The following is a 26,818-nucleotide window of genomic DNA, read 5'->3' as shown; positions in this document are numbered from 1 at the left end:
CTCATATGGGATGCTGGTGCTGCAGGTGGAGGATTAACCAAGTGAGCCACGGTGCCGGCCCCCATTTTAGCCATTTTTAGGCACTGGGTGGCATTAGCTATATTCAGTGTTAGGCAACCATCCACACCACACACCTGCAGAATCCTTTCACCCTCCTCAGTGGAAACCCTGCATCCATCTAGGGTGGGGAACTTTGCTTCTGGCCGTTTGAATATTTATAACATCACCTATAGCCATACCAAATGGTCAGCTTAAAAATCTATGCGATGGGGCCAGCATCATGGCATAGCAGGTAAAGCTGCTGCCTGTGATACCAGCATCCCACACAGGCGCCAGTTCAAGTCCCAGCTGCTCCACTTCCAATCCAGCTCTCTGCTATGGCCTGGGAAAGCAGCAGAAGATGGTCCAAGTCCTTGGGCCCCTGCACCCACGTGGGAGACCGGGAAGAAGCTCCTGGCTCCTGGCTTCAGATCAACGCAGCTCTGGCATTGTGGCCATCTGGGGAGTGAATCAGTGGATGGAAGACCTCTCCCTCTCCCTCTCCCTCTCCCACTCCCTCTCCCACTCCCTCTCCCTCTCCCTCTCCCTCTTTCTGCCTCTCCATAATTCTGCCTTTCAAATAAATAAATTAATCTTTGGAAAAAAAAAAAGAAAAAACCATCCTGCCGTAGATGTACTGAATCTCGAGCCCCCCCTGTGGTCGCCATGCAGGGCCAGACCAAACGATTCTGCAGGCCTTCTGTGGCCTGGGGCCGGATGCTCCCCGCCCCTGCTCTAGGAAATAACGTTGTGTGACCCTGGAAGTGCAAATGTCTCTGCGAGTCCCTGCTTTCCACGGTTTGGCCACGTGCCCGGACTGGGGCTGCTGGATCGGCGGTGAACGTGGGGGAGGGGCTGTGGCGCTACCTGACTCTAACTTCTGCATGGTGGTCTGCAGCCACTCCATCTTACTCACGTTTGTTATTACAGGGGCCGACGCCACAGATGGAGAAACTGAGACCGACGCGGGGAAGCGGCCCCGGTCTCCTCACCTGTACAATCGCTCACCCCCACGGCCCTGCCTTTCCAGTGTCAGAGGTGTCAGCATCAAAGTGCCGTGTGGCATGTGCCCTGCGCTGTGGGCCACCCAGCCTTAGTGTCCAGCACCCAATGTACACCGCAGGTGCTCAGGACAGGCGTCCCTGGGAGTGAGCAAAGTCGACAAGCCACGCCCCTTTCCCGCCTGCACACAGTGGGTCGGGCCCTCACCTCTTTGGGTCGCTCCAGCTCCGTCTGCAGCACCTGTTTGGCCAGCTCAGTCTCGATGAGTCGCTGCCGGAGCTCCTCGTTCTCCTCCTCCAGTCGCGCTCGCTTCTTCTCCACCGCCTCCAGCTCCTTGTGCAGCCGCATAGAGATGTCCTTGGAGACCTGGGTGAGTGCAGAGCGGGCAGGGTCAGCCGGGAAGACGACCCCGCACCGGGACACCCACCGAAGGCCCAGGAAGCAGGCTCTTGTCTCACGCCCACTTAGCAGATAAGGAAACCGAGGCACAAAATGGTCGTGAAGCTCACCAAGGCCACACAGCCAGCCACGTATCCAGGAACCAACACAACAGACCCAGGCAACCCCATGCTCCCATCTGTTCCCCCCAGAAAGCTCTGAGTCCAGTCTGTGGCCAGGATGCCCCACACTGACCAAGCCCCTTCCCAGAGCCAGGAGCTCCTCCCCAAGGAGGGGCCTGAACAGCAGTGGAAACCAGAGCAGAGGGGGTGGCCCAGGAGCCATGACACCCCTCTGCCAGGGATCAGCAGGCGACCCTGGGAAGTCCCTTGCCAGCAGCTCTGTGACTCAGTCTTCAACTTAAACTGGGTGCATCCCACATGGGAGACCCAGAAGAAGCTCCTGGCTTCAGATCAGCCCAGCCTTGGCTGTTGTGGCCATTTGGGGAGTGAACCAGAGGATGAAAGACCTTTCTCTCTGTCTCTCCCTTATTCTGTGACTCTACCTCTCAAATAAATAAAATCTTAAAAAAAAAAAAAAAATGGGCGCGTAACAACAGGCTCAACCTCACAAGCCCAGCAGTAGGAACCAATCAGCTACAGCTCAAAAGGGCTTGGCCTGACGCTTGCCGTAGGGAGTGCCAGCTGAGCGGTGGCTGCTGCTTTGAGAGGCTGAAGCCCACAGAGGGACATGAGGTCACAAGGTGACCCTGAGCCCCATGTCCAGTTGTCTGGGACACAGAACAGGCTGGAAACGACAGGGCTGGGCAGGCGTCCCGGTCATCCCAACAGAGAGAGCTCCCAGCTGCAGGCTGCACCCCGGTTCCCGGAGTCTGCAGCAAGAGCACCCCCATCCTGCAGGACGCTCTGGCCTGGCCCTGCAGGCTGAGCACGGGAGGCCAGTGCACCTTCACCCAGTCCCGTCCCCATTTTACTGACAAGGACGCTGAAGGTCAGGGCGGAAATGGTGGGCTTGGGGGTCACACACGCAGGCTGGGCTGCAGCCCCGGGCGTGCCTGAGGCCAGCATGGCCTCTGCTCCTACAGGCCTGGGGGAGCTGGCTGTGGGCAGACAGCCCAGCACCCGTGCCTGCCAGTGTCGGAAATGACCACGGGTCTCCTCCCTGCTGCAAGGGAAGAGGGCTCCCCCTGGCTGGATCCTCTGCCTGGCCCCGGCCCAGCACCGTGGAGACCCCTTGGCAGTGTGCAAGGCAGCCCGGAAAAACAATGGCCAGAAAGGAAACAGGGCACCACCTCCCTGCTCCCTTGCCCACTGCCCCTCTCTGGCCCTGAAGATGTGGAGTGACAGCCAGAGGCTGCTCCCCGGCCCCGCCCATGGCCTCTCTGGGCCTCTCGAGTGGGGTGAGCATCCCCCTCCATCAGAAGAGGACTCTGCAGAGTGCACATGAGGCCCGAGCCTGGCTGCAGCCTGTCCTGGCCAGGCCACCTTCTTTGGCCCTGCCGAGCGTGCTGCGTCCTCTATGGAGAAGGGGGCAGCTACAGCTGCCTCCTGAGGTCCGTGCTGAGGGTGATGACGTAAAACGATGGTGCGATGCTAGGGCTGGCGGCCGTGACTCAGGAGGGGCTCGGGAAACACAGGACTGTTAATACATCTTTGAGGTCACTGCTCCCCCTGTGCCTCCAGGGCCCTACCCCAGGGTTTTGCAACGTCCAACCCCAGCCTGTGGTCCCTAGTCTGGGGGCTGTTAGTTCAGGCAGGCAGCGCCTATGCGATGAACACTGGTTCACTCTTTCATTCATCCTGCCAGGGCACCGGGCTCCCCAAGAGTGGTGGGAACAGGGGTCAAGGCCACAGACCACGCCTGGGCTCATTCTCATCTCGGTGTGCCAGCAGCAGCTGGGGTCTGACACACACAAGTTGGTGGCTGATAAATGCCTGTTGGACAATCAGACAGGTCCAAGGCTCTGACAAGCAGACCGGAGGGACATGAATGAATGACTGGATATATGCAGGGGGCTGGACATGGCCCCCCTCAATGCTGGTTCCTCAACTGTCCTCCCACGGAGGCTGCAGGAGCCAAGCCTCCTCTCCCAAACGCGCTCCCCCAACCACCACCCCGGGCCAGGCCCTCCCCGCCAGCCCCTGCCAAGGTGCATGTGGGTTCCTGGGGGCTCACGAGTGACTCCATGGATTTCACCCCTGCCCGCCCCCTGCAGCCCCCAGCTGCCTTCCCTCCTATTCTGAATGGTTTCTCCGTGGCTTCCCAGCCCTGGTGGCAGCTTGCAGAATTCAGTGTGGACTAAAGAGCCCTCAATCTCAGGTCCCCATGCTGCCCTGTGCCCCAGTCTGAGCAAAGAGCACCAGCTGCTGCCACACGGGGCCGTAGGTGCCTGTGGCCTGGGCCCCTCAACCCTCACAGGTGATTCACAGAATCAGCGAGCTGCCCATCCCCTCGGGAAGGGCTTGGGCTCTTATCCCCATTCTGAGGCACAGAAAGACAGGCCACTTGCCCAAGGTCACACAACCAGGAAGTTACAGAACCAAGATTAAAATCCTCAGCCCTCACACCTACTCTCCACCCGACCGTGCTATACCAGCCTGCAGCTTAAAGACACACGCCATCAACATCCACTGCAAAAGCATTGCTAACAAGCCCCGGCGGTGGGCTTTACCACGCCAGGAGCTTGCTGAGCCCCGGGTGCCTGTCCTGGTGGATCTTCATGGCCACCCCCAAAGCGCTGGGGAGGCGAGGCAGCTGTGGCTTCCGGAAGCCAAAGCAAATCCCCAAAGCAAATGTGTGAGCACAAACAAATGCGCTCAGCCATGAGGTCACTGCTGACAGCACTGGGCTCCACTCCCGGCAGGGGGACCACGGGAAGGGGAGGGGACTCTCACTAAGAAGCCTCCTTGGCCAGGCTGGGGGGTGAAAATGTCACCCCTGACTTACAGATTGGGGAGCTGAGGCTGAAGGAAGGGAAGCCACCCGCATCGGTCACCCTGGGATTGGACCAGAGCCAGATGCTTTCTGCAGCCACCTAAGGAGCCACCTTTCCCATGGCGGGGACACAGCTCAGAGCCGTGAGGGAGCTGACCCCAGGCCACATCTGCCCCTGGCCCTGCCCTCCTCATGCTGGGCTGGAGAAGCAGCAGCAGAGGGCGGGAGGCTTGGGGGAGGGGTGGTGGAATGAGGCCTGAGGTTTCATTCATGACCCCCTCACCCATAACCCACCGCCCAACAAAACCATGGCAGCTCCAATGTCTGGGCCTCACAGCTGACAGGAGAGCAAGCGGAGGAGGCCCCACGAGGCGGGGACTGAGGAGCTGCAGAGGAGGCCAGGGTAGCCCCAGTCGTGTCTGGTCCCGCACCATCAGAGCCCAGGCCAGCCCAGCGAAGTCAGCACTCAGGGGCCAGCGCAGCCCTGGGAAGAACTTGCCTCCAGCTGTGGGGGGGAGGAGGAGGGGAGGGAGGCAAGGGGGACGCCGATTGGCTGGTTCAAATCCCAACAGAAGGGGCTCCTCCCCTCTACCCAGACTCCAGAGAGCCACTGCCCCCTCCCCACCACACCAGCTGCTCTCGGCCCCACCCACCGAGGCCAGGCTCCCAGCCAGGCCCCAGCCAAGGCCCCCCTGCACCCACCACCTCCATTCTCTTAATTCAGACGTTGTTGGGTTCTTCCTTGAAATCCTCAATGACCTAGGCTCCGAGGCAGATTCCAGCAGAGTGCAGATTGGCTGAGCACACACACACACACACACACACACACACAGTCTGCCAGCGGTTAGAATTTGAATGCTCGTGCAGCTGTCGGTGGGGGAGCTGCTCTCTCTGGCAGAGGCGCGCTTTGGACTAGGTCACTAACCCTTTCTGTCCTGTCTACCCCAGCCCTAAGCTCCCACTGAATGGAGGTACACACGCTGCTTCCCCAGCCCTGACACCTCTGAAACCACGGCTCTCAGGGCACCCAGGGCATCGTAAGGAACCTTTGTTTTCTTTCCTATTCCACCGGAAGGGCTGCGGGGCTTGGATCTGCCAGCCAGCGGCTTCCAGCAGCAAGACTGGGCGGATCCCTGGAGGAGGGCTCGCTCCCATCCTGCTCCCTCCCCTGAGCCCTGGCAGGAGCCATCGCCCCCCCCCCCCCGCCCCCAAGCCTGGCTCTATCCATCAGGCCTTGGCAGGAATACTCCCTGGAGCCCCAGCCCCTGCCTTCCCCCTCCTCACAGCACTGAGCTCTGGGAACAGGGACCAGGCCCTGCACACAGGCAGGGAACAGAGAGCGGCACCTGAGGTCGGACACCCACCACTGGGCACCCATGTCCTTGCTCTAAGTCTTGGATTCCTCATCCTGGAACTGGAAAGAGTAACCCTAAGAGGGCACCTCATGCAGTGTGTGGGAAAATGAAACTAAAACATACATTTATTTTGGTGCAAGAAAATGTTGAACCCCTCGTCTCGTTTTTCTAACGCACACTCTTCAGGGACTGGTTGGAGATCTCACGTGCACGGACTTCAGAAGTTGTGCACCAAGGGTTTGCATGGAGCTTACCTTTTAATTCCATTTTCCACTACCTTTTGGAAGGATCCTGCAGCTAGCGTGTTTGGATGCTTGCAGCAGCACTGCACTGCCTTATCTCACTCACTCCTCGTAGAACCCTGTGAAGCAGGGCTGCCGTTGAGCCCATTTCACAGACGATGAGAAACAGGTGGCTTACTCAAACTCAGCTATGAACCAGCCTCACTCAACTTCAGGCCATCTCCCTGAGCCTGCCAAAGCCGCCTCCCTGGGACTGCGTGGGGACAGCTCAGAGCCCAGCACCAGGCGTGCAGCTGACACAGTGGAAGTGGTTATGCTATCATTTGGGGGCATCCCTGGTTGGCCAGGGATCCTCACTTTGCAGATAAGCAGACTGAGGCCCAGAAAAGTGGTATACAGGGGCTGGTGCTACGGTGCAGCAGGTTAAAGCCCCACTGTGCCAGCATCCCATACGGGTGTCGGGTTCGAGCCCTGGCTGCTCTACTTCCTATCCAGCTCCCTGCTAATGTGCCTGGCAGAGGATGACGCAAGTCCTTGGACCCCTGCACCTGTGTGGGAGACCCGGAAGAAGCTCCTGGCTCCTGGTTTCAGATCGGCTCAGCTGCAGCCATTGCGGCCTTTTGGAGAGTGAACCAGTGGATGGAAGACCTCTCTCTCTCTCTCTCTGTCTCTACCTCTCTCTAACTCTGTCTTTGAAATACATAAGATAAATCTTTAAACAATAAGTGCTATATATAACTTGCCATAGAGCTGACCCGGGCCCCACACAGGCTTGTGGTTCCACTGCCCCCCAACAAAGACAACCACAGTGGCTGGGGAAGACCCCAGGGCTGACCTTGACGTCCTGCTCCAGGCCGCGGATGAGCTCGCCGTCCACCTGGCCGGTCTGGGCCGCACGAAGGCTGCGGCGCTCGGCCTTGCGCAGCCGGTACTGCAGGATGCGGCAGGTCTTGCTGGCCTGGTCCAGCTGCTGCCGCAGCTCCTGCAGCTGGTACACGTCCTCCTCCATGTAGACGTCTCGCATCTCCAGCATCTCGGCTCGCAGCTCCTCGATCTCATCCTGTGGAGGGAGGGCGGGCACGGTCAGTGGCGTGCTGGCCAAGTGAAAGGACCTGACTGATGCCCACGGCCAAGTCCTCAGAACCCGAGACTACGTCAGTTTATGTGGCATAATGGCCCTGGCTGGTGCGATTCAGTTAAGGAGTCTGGGACAGGTCATGCTGGATTGTGTGGGTGGACCCACCCCATGTAATCTCAAGGGTCCTTACAAGAGGGGGCGTGGAGGAGAAGCTGGAGGAAGGGGCAGGAGCCGGGGGATGCAGGCAGCCTCTGGGGTGGAAGAGGCAGGGGAGGCTTCTCCCCCCGAGACTCCATGGGGAACACTCCCTGCCTGCAGCCTGATGTTCAGACTTTGCCTTCTCCTTTTTATTTTATGTATTTGAGAAGCAGAGAGACAGAGACAGAGACAGACAGAGAGCCCCCCTCTGCTGGTTCACTTCCCAGATGCCTGCAACAGCTGGGGCTGGGCCAGGCCCAAGGTGGGAACTCAATTCAGGTCCTCCACGTGGATGGCAAGGACCCAAACACATGAGCTGTCACCTGCTGCCTCCCAGGGTGCACATTAGCAGGAAGCTGGAGTCAGGAATGGAGCTGGGACTTGAATCCAGGCAGCCCCACAGGGGATGCAGGTGCCCCAACCTGTGTCTTAATGGCTATGCCAAACCTTCACCCTGATCTTCAGACTTCCGACCTCCAGAATGGAAGACAGTAATGCGGGGCTGTTTGAAGCCACCCAATTTGCAGTGATCTGTGACAGCAGAAATAAGAAACTCGTCTCCTGGGGGTGTAGGAGAGTCAGCCAGCCAGCATTTATGAGCTCAGACTGTGGGCTAGGTACTAGGCAGGGGACATGACAGAGTGATGGGGGAGGGGACCCGTAAAGAAGGGACATCTGAGACAAAAAGAAACAGTCACTCATAGAGCCAGGGAGAGATGATTCCAGGGCTAGGGAACAGCATGTGTGCCAAGGCTGGGGCCGGAAAGAGCTCTGTATATCAAGACACAGCAAGGGGGGCCGGCGCTGTGGTGCAGCAGGTAAAGCTGCCCTCTGCAGGGCTAGCACCCCGTGTGGGTGCTGCCTGGAGTCCCGGCTGCTCCACTTCTGATCCAGCTCCCAGCTATGGCCCAAGAAAACAGAAGATGGCCTTGGACCCCTGTACCTGCGAGACCCGGAAGAAACTCCTGGCTCCTGGCTTTGACCTGGCCCAGCCCCAGCCATTGTGGCCATTTGGGGAGTGAGCTGGCAGATGGGAGACTCTCTCTGTGTTTCTCTCTCTCTGTATATCCTCTTTCTGTATCTTTGACTTTCAAATAAATACATGAATCTTTAAAAAAAAAAAAAAAAAAAAAGACACAGCAAGGAAGCCAGGGGGACAATTTGAGGGCAGGGGACACATGTTTGGCCACACAGCACTTCGAAGGGCTGAGCGGGAAAGAGTGCAGGTTTGGGTCTTAGGAGCGGGGGTTGAAGGATGAGCTCACTTCCCTAAGGCAGCTCCTGCAGCGCTGTGACCAGCTGTCCCTACTTCTCCTTCGCAGCCAGCCACACATCTGCAATCCTTTACCTACTGTGTGTCTCTAGGCAAGACCGTGAGCACCTAGGGCACTGTTGCCTGCTACCTGCCGCCAGTCCACGCCCAGCCCACGGCTGAGCGCCCAGCAGGCTCCTGACCAGTATTAACCGTGCGAATGCAACCATGCCTGGCTAGGTACTAGCAGAGGAGCCAGTGTGAACGGGTCATTAGGCACTAAGTGCAAGGCGTGAGCAGCGCGACCAGCAGACGCGATGTGTAACGACCACGCCTCCCGACAGATGTGCAGTCACAACGGGAGTAATAACACCTGCTCTCAGGGTGCCAGCACAGCCTGGAAACATTGCACACATGGGGCTGGCATTGTGGCGCTGCCCGTAACACCAGCATCCCATGCAGAAGTGGCTATTCGAATCCTGACTGCTCTACTTCCGATCCAGCTCCCTGCTAATGTGCCTGGGAAGGCAGCAGAAGATGTCCAAGTGTTTAGACCCCTGCACCTGCACGGGAGACCTGGAAGAAGGTCCTGGCTCCTGGCTTTGGATAGGTCCAGTTCTGGCCATTGTGGCCACTTAGGGAGTGAACCAGAGGATGGAAGACCTCTCTCTCTCTCTCTCTGTCTCTCTGTAACTATCTGCCTTTCAAGTAAATGAATAAAAAAATCTTTTAAAAACAAACAAAAAAAAGATGACACTAGGAAGAGAAACTGAGTCACAAGGCTGAGTGACCAACGCCGTGCATCTGGGCACCACCCAAGGGTGATGCTTTCGGAAGCAGGGAGCTGGGGCCCGGGCGCAGAAGAAACAAGCCGTGCAGGTCCCGGGGAGGAGAGAGGCTCTGGGGAGCTGGACTCCCCAAGGACAGTGGGAGCCATGGGCCAGGGAGAGGCAAGGGCAGTGCCCGCCCCAGCAGGGGGCTTCTTGCTTCACACCTGCCCGCCCCCTGTGCCATAGGTCAGCTTGGCAGGACGGCTCGCCAAGGGCAAGGGGAAGGGCCTGGGCTTGTCCAGCAGCCCTCGGGGCCCAGGTGGGTCTTGAGGTTCAGGCGGTGAGGAGCGGTGCTGCAGACCAGCAGGCGGCAGCGGGAGCCGACCATGGCCTTCACATCCCTGACCCCTGCAGCCTCCTGGCAGCCAGCTCCCAGCTCCAGGGGCGACAGGCGCCTGCTTCCCCACTGCCCACAGAAGGCCTCGGTCCCCACTGGCCCCACAGCCTGTCTCCTGGGGTCTGTCCCCAGCACCCGCTGCAGCAGCTGTGGGACCCCACTGTCCTACGCACACAGACCCGCTGCCCACCACCCTGCCGAGGGGCAGAGTGGAGGAGGAGGAAGTGGGACGGTCGATGATCACAGCAGTTAAGAGAAATGAGGAAGTGAGGGGTCCACGTGCATTTCAGCTGGCGGATTAAGGAAGCAGCACTCAGGAAACACAAGCCAGACGGCTAAATCCGAGCTAAGCCGGCCTCCACGAGGGCCTGTGTGTAAGCACCTCGCTTCTCTCTGCAGTTAAACTGATGGGGTCTGGGGATACGGACGATGCGGGGGTCTGAGTGGACCCCAAGCTCAGGATGAGCTATGTGGAAGCGCAAACTCCTGAAGCTGGGTTGCAGTCACAGATGGAGGACGGGGCCCACGCTGTGGCACAGCGGGTTAAGCTGCTGCCTGAAATGCCAGAGTCCCTTGTGAGTGCCGGTTCGAGTCCTAGTTGCTCCACTTCCAATCCAGATCCTTGCTAATGCACCTGGGAAAGTAGTGGAAGATGGTTCACATACTTGGGTCCCTGCAATCCATGCGGGAGACCCAGATGGAGGTCCAGGTTCCTGGCTTTGACACCTGACCCAGCCCCAGCCATGGCGGCCATTTGGGGAATGAACTACTGGATGGAAGATCACCCCTCACCCCCACCCCCACCCCCCATACCCTGCTTTTTTTTTTTTTTTTTGAACAGGCAGATTTAGACAGAGAGAGAGACAGAGAGAGAGAAAGGTCTTCCTTTCCATTGGTTCACCCCCCAAATGGCCGCTACGGCCAGCACGCTGACCGATCCGAAGCCAGGAGCCAGGTGCTTCTCCTGGTCTCCCATGCAGGTGCAGGGCCCAAGCACTTGGGCCATCTCCACTGCACTCCCAGGCCACGGCAGAGAGCTGGACTGGAAGAGGAGCAACCAGGACAGAATCCAGCGCCCCAACCGGGACTAGAACACAGGGTGCCAGCACTGCAGGCGGAGGATTAGCCAAGTGAGCCGTGGCGCTGGCCATCCCCTGCCTTTCAAATAAATACATCTTAAAAAAAAAAAAAGCCAATAGATTACGACATGTAGATCATGGGAGCTGACATCTCGCCAGAGGACTGCACTAGCACACTGGAGTCACTTTTGAAGTATTTCTTTTTTAAAAAGTTTGAATAAGTAACTTTGCTACTTATAACATGATCACACAGATGGTTCAGAAAACAGAAATCACGTCTCACTTCTCCACCTGGGCCCGCATGACAGTGGGTGCAAGTGCCGTCCCTGGGGCCCTGGTTGGAAACCCTCACCTGCCACCCAAACCTGCAGATCAGAACGCCCTTCAGCCGGGGGCCTGACGCAGGGTGACCCTGAAGCAGCTGCCTCCCCGGGGCCTGCATCTCTGCCAGCGCAGGATGTGGCCAGCGGCCCGGGGGCAGGCTCTCAGGGGCTTGCCCAGCTGCAGGCAGAATGCGGGCCAGCCCCTCCTGGCACAGCCCCACGCCAGGGGCAGCGCTGACAAAGGCGGGCTTGTGGCCCTCACGCCCGGCAGATGCTGGTGGCCCCGTGGCTTCGCAGGGGCTCTGTGGTGGGGGTGGGGAGAGTGGCTGCAGGACCCTACTCTCCTCCCTGAGCCAAAGAATCTTCCAGGGCTCCCGGTCCTGCAGCCAGGCCCACATCCCATGGGACCTCTCTGATGACAACCCCAGCTGGGGTGGAGGGTGGGGGTCGGCCAGGGGCCGGGGGCAGAGTAGACAAATTTCCCTGTTCTTCCCAGACAGCTCAGGGGCCCTGCGACCCTCTCCCACCCCCAGACCCGCAATGTGTAGAAGTGGGGATGGGCAAAACTTCACCACGCTCAGCAGACCTCGTGGCCACAGAGAGGTTGTTGGGAGTCCCCCAGTGTCGGCGGGGAACCCCCAAACTGCAGCCTCCACCGCAGACAGCAGAGGTCACGGGGCAGAGCCTGGGGCCCCACGGTCAGAAAGGGTACCACGTCCCAGGGAGCTCAGACCGGCACCTTGAAGCCTTCCCTTGAAGGCTGCCCTTGAAGCTCACCTTGACCACTCAGCCCAGACAGGAAGCAGGAGGGAGTAAAGGAGGCCAGGGGTTAGGATGGGCCCCCATGCTCCTGCCCGGGCAGTCAGCACTTCCCTGTCTAGAGATTTATTTCACTGATCACACAGGCAAAACCTGTTCACTGGAGAAAACATGGGAAAAGCACACGGCTTTCCCTCTCCCACTCCTTCTAGACTTCTGTATGGCATCCGAGCCCATCGCCCTGGACAGCCCAGCCCCGCATGTGCCCCAGACTCCGGCCATGCCACAGCTTCCGCCTGCTGCAGGCCCCAGCCCAGGCGGAGTGCATGCACCATAGATGATCAGCTTAATGCTCACCGACTCCGAGATCGGCACATTTTGCAGATGAGGAAACTGAGGCTTGGGAGCTTCCTGGAGCTACTAAAGCAAGGGAGGAACAGGGCTGGGTTCCAAAGAAGCTGTGCGGCCTGGGCCGGTGCGTCCTTACCATGTGCTCTTCTTCCAGGGTTCCTCAGGCTACCTCCCTTTGCCTGGTAAACTAGTGCATCCTGCTGGGACGTTCCTCTCTCCACCTGACTCAAACCCTACACACTGAACGCCACAGTGCCTTGTGCTACCAACTTTAGGTGGTATCTGTCTGTTTTCAAGGCCATCCTCCCCTGCCCCCTGGGCCGGGGGTGGGGGAGGCAAGGGCTGGGTCAGATTCGGGTCTGGTCCCCAGCACTGCCCAGGACAGGGCGTGGTACTGAGCAGACACCCATCACAGTCCATGGTCAGCTGAACGAGTGTGGCTTCTCCCCTGCCCAGCCTCTCTCCACAGCCGGGGCCAGGGGGAGCCTGGACAGACCCCAAGCTGGTCTCAGACCCTCACACCACCCCGGGAGGGCGGGCAGGGTCCATCCCCCGGGCACCTCCGCTCACCACGGCTGCCTGCTACCAGCGACCTCTGTCCCGGCCTGCTGACCCACGAGGTCAGCCTGCAGGAAGCAGCTCCTAGAGGCAGTGCTGCACCCACAGGGGGCTGGTTCCCAGGAATCCTGGGGGAATTGGCCAGGAAGAGTCTCTTGGTCCCGGCCAGGCTGCAGGGCCAAACATGAGCTCACACTGCTGCTAAGAATAGCACAGCCTTGCAGGGCAGCACAGGGCTTCCCAGTTTACAAAGACATTCCATCGGAATCGTCGTCCTGAGCCCAAGCCCCGGGCAGCAGCCTGCTGTGCAGAGGAACAGAGAACCACAGTGAAGGGGACCGCGACCGAGCCCCACCGCGGGAGTGGCCACAGAGAGGGGGCTGTGGGGGGGAGACACCTCCACTCAGGACCTCAGGATCGTTCCTCTGTACCAGAATCCGGGGAGTCTGCACACTCGGCAAACCACACCTCCACCTCTGCTAACCTCTAAACTCCAGCTCTCCCTCCAGCCTGAACCTGAGCGCAAAACAAGGTCATAGCAGCAGCTCCCGTGACTGCCACAGAAAGCACTCGGTTCTGACAACTGTTGCAGAAATATCAAAGCATTATTTACCCTCAGATGTATGACAGGGGCCGGTGTCATGGCACAGTGGCTGTCTGTGGTGCCAGCATCCTATGTTGATGCTGGTTTGAGTCCCAGCTGTTCCACTTCCAATCCGGCTCCCTGCTAACGCACCTGGAAAAGCAGTGGAAGATGCCCAAGTGCTTGGGGAGACCCAGGTGGAGTTCTAGGCTCCTGGCTTCTGCCTGGCTCAGCCCTGGCCATCGCAGCCACTTGGGGAGTGAACAAGCGGATGGAAGAGCTCTCCCCCTGCCCCACCCCATAACTCTGCCTTTCAAATAAATAAATCTTTAGAAAATTAAAAATAAGATTAAAAGTTTTCCTTTATTTATTAGAGAGGCAGAGAAAGACAGCACGTGAGCTCCCATCTGCTGATTCACTCCCCAGATGCCCGCAACGGCAGGGGCTGGCCCAGGCTAAGCTACACTGAAGCCAGGAGCAGAGAACTTGATCCAAGTCTCCCACGTGGGCAGCAGGGACTACTTGAGCTATCACAGCTGCCTTCTAAGGTCTTTATTAGCAGGAAGCTGGAATCGTGAGCCAGAACCAGGACTCAAAGCCAGGTAATCCAATACAGGATGGGGCGATGACCCTCGGCCCAACCCTCACGCCTGCATTTCACTGGAAACACTTGAAAACATTATCCCAGGCACTCCCCTCGGCAGGGAGCAAGGGTTCCCCGGCACAGAAGGGAACAGAGCCTCCGCTCTCCTCTCCGCGGGCAGGACCCCGTCCCTCCCACTGAGCCCCAAAGCTGGGGAAGCAGGGCTCTGCTTTCCAACCCCGTTCAAATGTTCCGGGAAAGGATGCTCCTGGGGGAATCTGACACCAACACACATGATGCTGCTTTGCACAAGGGGCACAGGAGGGACGCTGAGTCTGGGTGCTCACTGGAGCCCTGGGGATGAACGTGCCAGAGAGGAGGACCTGCTGTGGCAATGGGCAGTCTGAACCCAGCCCCAGCGCCCCGCTGGCCCCGAGACAATGGGGAGGGACAGGATGTTCCTGAAAGCAGGAGGAAGTTGGCTCCTACAGCCACCAATTCTAGTGCAGGGTTCCCCCAGCTGCTCCCAGGAGCCTGGAGCTCCATCTGGCCCTCCCACAAGGGTGGCAGGGACCCAAGTGCTCCAGCCACCACCTGCTGCCTCCCACGGTGCACATCAGCAGAAAACTGGATCGGAAGCAGAACAGGGCAGGTGCAGCGGCCAGCATCCCACATGGGTGCCGGTTTGAGTCCCAGCTGCTCCTCCTCTGATCCAGCTCCCTGCTAATGCACCTGGGAAAACAGAGGAAGATGGCCCAAGAGCTTGGGCCCTTGCACCCATGTGGGAGACCCAGAAGAAACTCCTGACTCCTGGCTTTGGCCTGGCCCAGCCAATTGCTGCAGCCATTTTGGGAGTGAACCAGCTGATGGAAGATCTCTCTCTCTCTGCCTCTGCCTCTCTCTAACTCTGCCTTTCGAATAAATAAATAAATCTTAAAAAAAAAAAAATAGCAGAACAGTCAAGTGGCAACCTACCTGCTGTGCCAAATGTCCACCCTAGATGGTTCTGCATATCTGGGTGGTGGTGGTGGTTGCAACACTCATGCTACCAGGTGGGCATTGTGGCACAAAGGATTAAATCACAGCTTGGGATGCCCGCATCCCATATCAGAGCACTGATTTGCATCCCAGGCCCTCTGCTTCCATTCTAACTTCCTGCTAAAGCACCTGGGAGGCAGCAGATGGTGGCCTACGTAAATTTTACTATATAAATCGTAACTCAGTACACCTGACCTAAAAACAAACAAGAGTGGGCATTTGGCCAGCAGCTAAACCTCTGGCTGGCTAACATGTCTACACCCCCCGTAGGAGTGCCTGGATTTGAGTCCAGTTCCATTCCTGATTCCAGCCTCCTGTTGGTGCACACCCTGGGAAGCTGCAGGGATGGCTCCAGTGGCCAAGTCCCTGTCACCCACGTGGGAGACCTGGATTGAGTTCCCAGCTCATTGCAGACATTTAGGAGTGAACTAGCAGAGGGAATCTCTTTCTGTTTTTCTGCTCTCTAATAGAAAAACCAAACAAAACTCCCCAAAGCAAAGCAGAACCAAACCTCCAATGACTTTTCACCACCCTCAGAGCAAAACCCCGATTCCATCACAGGACTCCAGGTCCCAGCTGGCCCCACCCACTGCCCATCTTCCTCTCTGGCTCCGCCCCCAGCAGCCGGCCTGCCCCCTGGGAACCTCTGCCCCTGCACCTGCCACTGCCTCAGCGGGGCTATCACTGTCCTCATCTCTGCACTGCTGGCTCCACCTCCAACTCTCCAGGTTAATGCCACCTCCCCAGGGAAGCCCTCCAGACTGGTCTAGGCCCATGATGTCATCCCAGCCCTTTGTGTCTTTCACGGGAGCAGAGGAAGCCTGCTTGTGAGCCTCATTGCCTGTTTGCTGGAGGAAGGTCGGTCTCCACACTGGGACGTGATGTTAGAGGGAAGAATCTAGCAGGTGCCTGGCACCCACAGGAACAGCTCAGCAAATTGCTTCTGAATGAACGAACAGCCAGGTCACCATCCCACCCCCCACCTCACCCTCTGCCGCAAACCACCTCCACTCGGCACTGCTGGCCTGGGGAAACTCTGCGACTCTGAGAAGCCAATGTCCCCAGAGGCGCCCAGTTGCTGCCCACCAGCACCTGGGCCACAGCCCCCAGACTCCAGACCTCACGCAAAGGCACCACACCAACCCAGGCCGTAGGCGGACCCCAGGAAGAACCACAGAGCTGAGCTGAGGGCCCAGAACCTTCACTCTGCGAGCAGCAGCTACTCCAGGGGCAGCAGGAGGCCCTGCCTGGCCCGCCTTCTCCCACACCGCCCTGGCCACCACGGTCCCTCCCACAGACCAAGCCCAGGCTGCCTGCCCGTCTGCCACGCTGGCTCCAGGCCACTCATCTCCTGCCCTGGCCTGGGCCACTCACCCCAGCCCCGGAAGGGCTGACCCGCTGAGTGGGCCAGCAGTGACCACAGGGGCGGCCTGCCAGCCCCGCCCGAGAGGCCAAGGCAGCCATCTGCTGTCCCTTCTGCCTGTCTCCCAGGGGTCTGTCAAGGCTCCAGATGACATCATCGCTCTTTGAACCCCAGGGAGGGGATGGCAAAAGGCTCGGCAAAGCTCACTTCCCTCTTAGCTCGCGTGGAAATGCTCCAGGCCCAGTGGCAGGGGAGGGAACCCATGGGCGGGGACCCTGAGACCTCGAGAGTGTTGGGAACAATGCCAGAGTCCCCCAGGAGACACGAAGCCCTGCAGGGCGGGGGGACTCTGCACTCCTGTCTACCAGGAGCCTCCTTAGGTGCAAACTGGGCTCTGGTTTTGGGTTAGTGGGGGGGGGGGGCAAAGGTCCTGGAAGGAAGAATACAACACATGCCAACCAGTGCCCTGTGCCCCCAGCACGGGGCTGCCTGGTTCCCAGAACACAGACGGTGCCCCCCGCTGCTCAGGCCAGAAGCGACCAGGGAAGAGGAGGGCTGGCACGTGCCAGGCAGCACGCGCCTCTCCTCTCTTGCACTACACCTGCCGGGTGAGGAGCCAGAGGTCAGGGGTCACACGCTAGCTGGCACGGCCAGGAGTCAAGTCCAGCCTGAGCTCCCGTAACCTGGACTAGAAGGTCCCCGTAAGGAGCCAACAGGGACGAGGACAACAGCAAACCTGCAGGGCCATCAGCCCCTGCGTGCTGAGGGCTCCACTCATCCCCACGCCTTCTGGACAGAAGGAGACCTCCCATCCACTGGGTTACTCCCCACATGCCCAAGGCCAAAGCCAGGAGCCAGGAGCTTCATCCAGGTCCCCATGTGGGTGGCAGGGTCCCAATCACTCAGCCGTCACCTGCTGCCTCCCAGGGTGCATCAGCAGGATACAGGACGCACACGTCCCGAGCAGCACCATAAGTGCTATGCCAAACACCCCCCCCAGCCCCATTTGACAGATGAGCAAGCGGAGGCGCAGAAAGATAAAGGCCCCAGGTCATTCAGGAGGGAACTCTGCAAAGGAGACCACGGGTGCTCCCCCCTGGACAGCAGCGTGCCCACGTGTGCAGGCTCAAGCATGTGTTGGGTGCGAGGAGAAGCCTGGAGACCACTGCCCACCAAGGCCACACCTGGCTGCCCCAGCTGCAGGCCTCACACAGCAGGGCAGGGAGACACCTGCAGCCCCTGCTACCACTGCCAGGGGGGCTCAGGACAGGGAGCGCCCACCGAGTCCCTGGCATCCTTGCTGTGTGGACAGGAAGGAAGGCAGTATTTGGAACGGGCCGTGTTGAAAACATTCCCCAAACAGCCTTTGGAGTGCAGCCAAATCTCTAACGGGGAGAGCGCTGGCATCTGAGGTCTTTGCGATGGAAAGTGCCGGCTCTGAGGGTCAGGGAGTGGCTCAGGCCCCGGCCAGGCGCTGCAGGACACCCCAGCCTGCCCCGCTGGAGCTCAGGCCTGGCTTCCAGGAGAGACCCCAAGATCCCAGTCCGTCTGCCCCTTGCCGGTGAACGCCGTGCGACTTCTGACAAGCCCGTCACCTCTCCGAGCCTCGGCTGATGCCTGTGTAGAAGGCCAGGGCTAAGGCCCTGGATGGTCCCTGCCCTCCTGGTGTGGAAATGCAATCCCCTGACTGCTGCTGTGGCAGCGGCCCCAAGGGCGCCCGCAGTGAGCTTCAAGGTTCCGACATGACACAGGGCTGCGGAGCTGAAGGGGTGCAGGTGAGGTGGGAAGAGCACAAGGCCGGGCGCCCAGTGTGTGGGGCAGGCTGGGAGCGTAAGCGGGGCAGGGCTGGGCAAGGCTGCAGGAGGCTGGGGGCAGGGGCACTCAGGCTGCTCAGCCAGCGTGAGGGCCAGGGCAACTGACAGGGCCCCCAAGCAAATGGCGCGTGCCATGCCTCGGAACCCCAGCCGAGCGAAGGGCCCCTGGTACTTTCCTCTGGAGCCGGAGCGGCTGGGTTGCCCACTCACCTGGCTCCTACAAGGAGGGAGCCCCGGGCAGCTGCCCATCAGCAAAGCTGCACCACCAGGTCACCAAGTCTGAGCCTGGCCTTGGCTACCGGGGAAGCGACACGGGGCTGGGAGGGAGAGGGGCGCCCACAGCGCAGTTCCACTCTACGTACCCCTCCCAGACAACACCTCCAGCCAACACCCAGGGAGCACACCCAAGAACCAGGTACAGCCCCTGCTGCCAAGATCCAGGGCTCACAGGGAGTCGGAGAGGAGCCTGAAGATGATGAATGATCAAGGCTGAGGGCCAGGGAGTCCTCACTATGAACAGGGTCCCCGCTACCCACCCCCACGTACACTTTCTCCTCTGGAATCCCCACAGTGACCTGGGGGGAGGGGTGGCCAGCACTACCAACACCCCCATTTTACAGATGAGCAGACTGAGGCTTAGACCGGAAAAGCTCAGAAAGGGAAAGGCAGAGCCAGGATTCCAGCCTAGCCCTGGTTGCTCTTAATCCCTGTTGGCTCTTGGGATTAAAAAGGGGCTGGCCTGCTGCTCCCATGAGCTCTCACTCCGCCTGCCTCGGAGCCGCCAGCACCACCTGCTCAGGGCGCTGACCTGGGGCCCCAGGGTCTGAGGGCCAGCCTAGCCCAGAACAGCCCAGTCTCTGGCTCTTTCCCCACCCCGGCTCCAAATTCCTTCCAGCACCAAAGGAGCACGAACATGACCGCAAATCAGGTCTTCCGTGTGGGGAGCGAGAGAATGACCCTGGAGAAGCCGGGCTGCTGGCCAGGACTCGCCCTGGGGGCTCCCTCCCTTCCTCTATGGCAGGATGGTGCTGAGTGCGCACAGCAAGCTCCAGTCCTCCCCAGTGCCCTGCAAGGAAGCGGCGGGTAAACCGGGACCAGCGCTGTGGCACAGGGGGTAAGGACACCACCTGTGGTGCCAGCATCCCACGTGGACACCAGCTTGAGCCCCCGCTGCTCCACTTCCGACCCAGCTCCCTGATAATGAGCCTGGGAAAGCAGTGGAAGATGGTCTAAGGCCTTGAGCCCTGTACCCGTGTGGGAGACCCTGAGGAGGCTCCTGGCTCCTGGCTTTGGTCAAGCTGGTCATGGTCATGAACCAGCAGATGGAAGATCGATCTCTCTCTCTCTCTCTCTCTCTGACTCTGCCTTTCAAATAAATAAAAAGAGGATTAAGAGCAACCAGGGCAAGGCTGGAATCCTGGCTCTGCCCTTCCCTTTCTGATCATTCCCTTTAAAAAAAGGTGGGCAGAGCGATAAATCCCCATCTTACAGGCGGGAAGGCAGAGGCCCGGTGTGGGGACCTGTAGAGGGAGCTCATGCAGACAGAGGAGGCAACAAAGTGAGGTTGGGCCCCAAAGCCTGACCCAAAGGCTCCTTCCCCCCGGGGCCCCTGGTGCTGGCCAGACCTCGTGCCCAGCGCTGTATTCACAGGGAGAGGGGGCAGCTCCCAGCTGGCATTCACAGGGCCCTGCTTGGCACTCATGTGCTTCCACGGCAGACCCCACTCCCCTTCCCGGGCGCTCCCCGCCACTGCCCTCTCCCCTCCAGCTCTTATTCCAAGCCTGACCCACCCCCACCCCCACCCCCACCCCGCACCACTTCCAGGCCTGACTGGGCCTTCCACTCAATCACACGCTCACCCTTATCAAGCCCCTACAGTGTGGCAGGCTCTGTTCTAGGAGCTGGGCACAAAGGCTGAACTCAAGGCTAACTCCCCAGCTCTAATGCATGCCTCCTCCGCCAGGCAGCCTGCCAAGCCCCCCACCCCACCCTGCGCCGAGTGCCCACACCGCCTCTGGGCCCCTTCGTGACTTCCTGGCCAGAACTGGGTGCCCTCCACAGTCCGCAGCGAGCAGGGGGAGGAAGGGGAGACAGGACAGGCAGGAAATTGTGCTGAGTGGCAGGCAGTTGCCAGGGGCAGAGTTTGTCCCACAGGCAGGCCTGACAAGCCATTGGTGCGTGTCACTGAGTCCCACCGAGCCCAGGCCCAAGTACTGGGCAGCACGGGCCAGGGGCTCTCTGTTGGACACCAGCCAGCAACATTCACGCACCCCCAGCCCCAGCAGGTTCCTAGCACTCCTGGGCCAGGTTATAAAACCAAGGCCCTGGCCACACTGCTGTTTGCAGCAGCCATGTGGGAGCGAGCCCCAGCCGAGCAGCTGCAAACAGCAGGAGTTGGTACACATTAGCTCCAGGAAGACCTGGCCTGGGATTTCCTGTGTCTCTGTATGGGGGCGAAATGTCACAGCCACACTGTGGGGCTGTGTGTATACACGTGTGTGCGTGCCCCACTGGTTCTCCAGCTCCCGAAGGCAAATGCCATCTGCCCGACACACCTGAGCTCTCTGCCTGTGTTCCCACTTCTGCATCTAGGATTGTGGATCACGCCTGGGTGTGGCTGTCATCACAGTGTCTCCTGGGCCGTGAGCCTCGGGAGGTGCGCAGGTCCCTGCGGCTCTCCCGGGGCAAGGCGAGCCGGGACCCATGCACATCCATGGACGCCAGCATGGGCGTGTGGCATCTGCATGGGCTGCTGTGCAGCTCTGTCCGAGTCCGGGTCCTTCTGACCCTGGGCGAGTAAGATGTGTGCTGAGGGGGCGGGGCCCTGCCGCGGGTGTGCAGGCAGGCTTCTGGAAGCACCTGTGGGTGTGCCGCTGGCGGTGTAAGGGAGACAACGTGTGAGTGCTCCGGGCTGGAGCAGCGCACACGCGGACATCTGTGTGTGCAAGACCGCACCCGCGGAGAGGAGAGCACACCCTCCCCCACCCCCCACCCCCCACCCCCCACCCCCCCGGCCTCAGCCTCACATTTTCCAATCCATTTTCCATCTGGCAGGAGCAAGACAGGATTCTTAAAGCTCTGGTTCTCAGAGCAGCCCCAGGGACACTGGGATGCGGGTGGGGCCCAGCCAGCTGCTCTGCTGACCCAGTGACAAACTGGTGCCTCCCCCTACACTGCTAGGAGCCAGGAAGGTAGTGCACATCCAAGGGCTTACAGTGGAGTCACTGGGTCCAGCCCCGGCGCAGGGACTGCTACCCGGGAGACACTCAGAAAATACTGAGGCCCGGACATTTAGCCTGGGGGTGAAGATGTTCATCTCTGCCATCAGAGTGCCTGGGTTCGAGTCCTGCTCCTGACTCAAGCATCCCACCAATGCAGTCCCTGAGAGGCAACAGGCAAATAACTAGGCTCCTGCCACACACGTTGGAGACCTGGATGGAGTCCCCAGCTCCTTCGCTTTAGCCCTGGCCACCGTGGGCATCTGGCAAGTGAACCAGCAGCCAGGAGCTGTCTCTCAAATAAGTTAAAAAGAAAAGGAAAGGAGTGAGTGTTGTGGCACAATGCGTTAGGTGGCCGCTTGAAATGCCCACATCGGACTGTGTTCAAGTCTCCCCCGCTTCCAATCCAGCTCCCTGCTAATGCTCCGCCTGGGAGGCCACAGATGGTGGCTCAAGTGCTTGGGCCCCTGCCACCCACGGGGCAGACCCAGATGGAGTTCTAGGTTCCTGGCTTCAGCCTGGCCCAGCCTTTTGGGGAGTGAAGCAGCAGATGGGAGATCTCTATATATACACACAAATCTCTCCATCACTTCGCCTTTCAAGTAAATAAAAATAAACAAAACTGAGAATAAAGCCAAGAAAGGGTGTTGAATAAATGAATGCTCAGGGGAGCAGGTCAGGGGAAGGTGGTACTGGGATGGGCCCTGACTTTTACTGAGTGCTTGCTCTGCGTCTCCCTTCTACAGAAGCAGCACCCTGTCCACGTGCGCATCCTGCATCCCTGCCCGCAGGCTCCGGGCCCCTGGCACGTCCTGTCTGCCACCTGCCCCATCCGTCTCAGTCTGCAGCCTGCAGCCTGTCCCATCAGCAACCAAAAGCTCACAGTTCTGGTCACGCTGCAGAAAGGGCAGGACCCAGGGTGAGAATCCTGGCGGCATAACCTGGAGCCTCCATGTACCCACCTATATAATGGCAACTTTGTCTGAGCTGACATCCCGACTGGCTAAGGCTTCTAACGCTGACCCGTGGATCCTCAGGGAAGCCCAGCATTGCCCCAGGCCTTCCCCCTTCTAATGCTAAGGAAATCCAGCCTCCGGCCCTCCCCCTCCCAGCTCCTCTGAGAACGAGGAAGACACAGACATCCTGTCTGCTCATTGGCTAAGAATAACAACTCCCAGGGAGACGCAGGATTCCACTGTTTGGAAAATGTCTTCTCTATTCAGAATGCTTGACTGCTGATGACTATCCTGTGAGGTTGTTCAGGCAGCTCACAGAGGCCAAGCGAGTTGCCCAAAGCCCCGTCAGGTGTCAAAGCAGGTCCTTGGGCCCCAGCTCCCGGACTGTTCCACACACACCTGGTGCGCTCCCAGTGGGGAACAGGTAGGGGTGCTGGGGAGCCACAAGATCTCAGACCACCAGGATTGAGGGTGAACCCCAGCTGACAGCTCTGCAGTCAAACCTGCATGCGGGGAATCCCGGAACCTCATCACTTAACCTGCAGGCTTCCTTGGCTAGAAGGAACCCAAGGTCATGGTCGAGCAGCTCAGCTGTGGCCTCCACACAAACCTCCCAGTGAACCCGCTCAGGTTCAAGTCATCACAGCCGGCAGCACTTGGGACCATTTACAGCTGCCGTCCGCCAACCCCAGGTCTATGCCAGTGTGCCAGGTCACCCAGCCTCTGAATAATTCAAGTGACAGTGAGCTCATGGCCTTCTCTCTTTTCACTGGGAGAGAGCTGCCTCATTCACATGTTCTCCTCTGGGGCGCGGGCCATCCTCCGAGGATGCCCCCAGGACCGACAGCTCCCAGCGTCACACTCAGAGGCCTGCAGGCTCCACCCTGAGGATGCTCTGGGCCTCAGAGCACAGCGGCCATGGGGCAGGCGCCCCAACGAGAGTTTCGCACGCTCTTGCTCCAGGCCCTGGCTGCTGAGACCCTTCCCCGCTCTGCCCACGGCTTGCCCACCTGGGGAGTGGACAAAACGTTACATCCCGTCACAAGTCCTGCCTCCAAGGCCACATCCACAGTCCTTAGACTATCACATGGCAGCCGCGCACCCACAGGCACTGCCCTCGCTTTGGCCTCGGCACGGTTCTTGAACTCCACTCCCCACAGCCTGGAATGCTCCGTCGGCATCGCCGTGTCACCCTTGAGCCCCCACCCCCACCCCCAGGTGCTCCAGGCACACTGCAGCCTCTGCACCCTGAGTGTGGCCCACAGAGCACTGGGCTGCAGGACCCGCGTCCCCCAAAGCTTCACCCTTGTCCCTGGCTGTACCCCACACGTCGACAATGGGTGAAGGAAGAAGTGAATGAGGGGCCAGGACCTGGAGAGTCCAGGCTGACTCAGAAGGGCAGGACCTGTTCACCCCGCCAAGGTCCACGGCAGAGAGGTGCACACGGACCCGTGCCCCACTCCACAAGAGAACGGTGGCACCGGTGGCACTCACGGTGACAGCCACCAGAGGCTCACCGCGGGCCAGGCATCCCGTGGCATCCACGCACACGAGCTCACCTAACCTTCAGAGCAGAGGTGCAGTACTCGCCCACTTCTACCAATGTGAAAACAGGCCGAGACGCCACGCCACGTCCCCAGCACAGGCCGGAAGCTTCAGATCCGGGGTCTTAGAGCGGCCAGAGTCTCGCACCAGAAGCCCAAAGCAATCGATGAACGGTGGAAACTGAGGCTCAGCTCAGCCCGGGCACTAGGATGTCCCCAGCTGGGCCCTGGCCCGTGAGACTCTGGGCTGCACCCATCTAACAGTCATGGGTGGCACAGCCTGAGACTTCCCAGGAGCGACAGAGCCCAGGAGGTCACTGCATAAGGAGACCCTGAAGCCAAGGGCCTGGAGACCCTGCCTCTGACCCCTCCCTCGCCAGAACAAGCAGCGTGGCCAGGAGGCGGAGTGAGGAGCTCTGACACTCAGGCAGCCAGTACTAGAGGCAACTCAGGGTATCAAGGGGGCAAGACGTAAAGGCCTGTTCCGGGCTGCCCCCTGGTCCCCTGGCTTCTGCAGATTGTCGGAGCTGACAGAACCCCAGTTGCCAGCAGTGAGCTTCACAGAGGGGGAACTGAGGCCTGGCTGGGGGAGGGTAGACTGCCCCGATTCAGAAGGACCCCACGAGTGTTCGCTGGACCCACTCCAGGTGCAGAGCTGGGGAGATAGGGCGAGAGTCACAGCCCAGCACCAGCCCAGTGCTCCAGCAAGGAAGAAGCCCATTCTGCCAGGAGAGACACAAACGCAAGCCCGGTGCGGACGCTGGGAGCTCCACAGCTCTGCCAAGGGACGCGAGCTCTCCATTTCAGCCTCCTCCCACACCAGGCCGGGCTGGGGGCAACGGGCTCCACAAAGCTTCCAGCCGCCCAGGCCAAAGACAACACACAAGAGCTGGGCTGTCCCAGGGAGCTGCCACTGGGCCAGGCAGTGGGCAGACGCAGCCTGGGGCACTCAGGAGGTGCTGTGTCCACCGAATGGTCAAGAGCAAGGTCGGTTCTCCCAGGGGAGCACTCAGGTCTGCACCCATCCAAGGAAATGCCCCTGTCCAAGTGGGCGGCTTCCCTCCCCCCTCGGGGAACACGGGACGGGGACAGATCCCCACCAGTGCTGCGCTGTGAGCACCAGGCCTGGCCCAGAGACGGCAGGAGACAGCCTCCTGGGATTTATAGGAAGCTGCCGCTGACCAGCCTCTCCCACGACATCATCCTCCCAGGCTGTGGGACCGTTAGCCGGGGCGGAAGTGGACTCGGGCCAAGGGGATGTTCCCAGATGTCACGCTTTCAAACTGGACCCGCCCTGAAAGCAGGCCGGGACAGGCCGGCAGCAGGGGAAGCCCTAGCAGGCGGGGGCCACAGGTCTCCCCAGCGGAGTCCCCGAAGTCCTGGCGGGGGGGGGGGGGTCCTGAGTAGCTGGAAACCAGATGAGCCCCGCACCCTGGGGCCTGCCCCACCCCCCACTCCAAGGCACTTCTCCCAAACTCCCCTCCCCATCCAGGGTACCCTGGGAGAGGGCGCGTGAGAGCGGTCCCCCACCCCCACGGTGGTCCCGCCAGCGCCTCCCCCCGGCTGCCCCCACCTTGAGATAGTCGTTCTCCGAGCGCAGCTCCTCCAGCTCCCGCACGAAGCCGCCGGGCCCGCAGTCTAGCAACTCCTCGGTGAGGTCGGAGAAGGCGAGCGAGGCGCTGAGCGGCAGGCGGCTGCTGCCCGCGGACGACGCGGCCACCGACGGCTCCTCCGGGGAGGCGGGAGGCCGCGGGGGCTGCTGCGCGGAGGGCGCGGGCTGCGCCGGCTGCCCCGGGCGGGCCCCCGCCGGGCCCCCGGCCGCCGACTCGGCGTCGCTGCTCAGCGCCAGTTCCAGGCCAAGCAAGCGCGCCTCTTCCGACGCGCAGTCCGACACCTCCGAGCTGCTGTCCGTGAGGCTGGGCGGCGGCGGCGGCGGGCGCGGCCCTGCCCCCGGGCGCGGGCGGCCCTTGGCGCGGACCCCGGCCCGGACCCCCGCCACCCGCGGCCCCGCCACCCGCGCGCCGGGCGCCACCGCGCGCCCCTTCTTGTCCGGCCGCGCCGAGGATGCGGCGCTGCAGGCGGCGGCGGCGCCCGGGCCTGGGCCGCGGCGGCCCTTGGCCAGCGACCAGCCGGCCACGTCCTTGGGCCGGGCTGGCGACGGCGCGCGGTGGCTCTTCTTCCTCTCCGCGGCGGGCGCGGGCGCGGGCGCGGGGCCGCAGCCCCGGGCTGGGGGCTCGACCGCCGGCGCCTCCATCACGGCCTCCCTGGGCCTCAGCGAGCGGCGCGCATGGCCCGGGCCCGCCCGGCCTCGGCGTCCCCGGGGAGGGTCTCCGCGCGGCTCGGGCCGCTCGGGAGGCGGCTCCGCTCGGCCCACCTCGGCCCCGGGGCTGCGCTCCGGCCTCGACCCCCGCCGCGCGGGCTCAGCACTGCCCTGAGCTCGGAGAGCACGGCCCGATCGCCTCCAGGCGCCCCGGCTCCGGCTCCGGCTCCGCCCGGCGCCCGCCCCCTCGGCCTCGCCGCGCCCCCGGAGCGCGCCCGGGCCCCGGCCGCCTGCACGCCGCTCGCTCCCTCGGGCTCCGAGTCCGGCTGCGGCCCGGGCCCCGGCTCCGCCCGGCGCGGCCCGCCCCCCGCGCAGCCCCGCCAGCTCCCCGCCCCGCCGCCTCGGCTCGGGGGCGCGCGGCTCCGCGAACAAAAGGCGGACGCGGCGGGAGCGGCGGAGAGGGATCTGCGAGGCAACAGCGACCCCCTCGAGGGTCAGGCGGGCCCGGGCAGCCGCGGCTCCGGCTCCCGGCTCCTCGGTGCCGCCGCCGCCCCCTCCCCTGCCGGCCGGGGAACGGCCTCCAGCAGAGGCACCCCTGCGCCGGTCGTCTGGGCCGGGGTCGTGTGGGCGGCGGGATGGGGGATCCCCGGACGGAGGCCGCGCGGACCCCAGCACGCCAGAACCAGCATCCATGCACGCCCCGAGCCCCGCGCCCTGTTCCGA

At 61.1% G+C, this 26,818-nt stretch overlaps 1 protein-coding gene across 2 annotated transcripts in view; it reads right to left on the bottom strand.

The window, feature by feature from the left end:
• MTCL2 (microtubule crosslinking factor 2) overlaps positions 1-26,464 on the bottom strand; it is a 68,821-nt gene extending 42,357 nt beyond the window's left edge. The window contains exons 1-3 of one of the 2 annotated variants that reach the window (XM_089308014.1): positions 25,409-26,464; positions 6,807-7,031; positions 1,249-1,407 (exon numbers count right to left, since the gene is read on the bottom strand). In XM_089308014.1, the coding sequence (XP_089164140.1) occupies positions 1,249-1,407; positions 6,807-7,031; positions 25,409-26,089 (1,065 nt within the window). In that variant the 5' untranslated portion in view covers positions 26,090-26,464. The remainder of the gene's footprint in view (positions 1-1,248; positions 1,408-6,806; positions 7,032-25,408) is intronic. The other variant, XM_051846111.3, reaches the window with a different exon arrangement.
• Between the last annotated feature and the right edge of the window lie 354 nt (positions 26,465-26,818).

The sequence above is a fragment of the Oryctolagus cuniculus genome, chromosome 11 (genome assembly GCF_051225735.1).
Source record: "Oryctolagus cuniculus isolate XC-2025 breed Fujian yellow rabbit chromosome 11, ASM5122573v1, whole genome shotgun sequence".
Classification (NCBI taxonomy): domain Eukaryota; kingdom Metazoa; phylum Chordata; class Mammalia; order Lagomorpha; family Leporidae; genus Oryctolagus; species Oryctolagus cuniculus.
The sequence above is the reverse complement of the archived record's forward strand: the minus strand, read 5'-3'. Positions and strand labels throughout refer to the sequence as shown.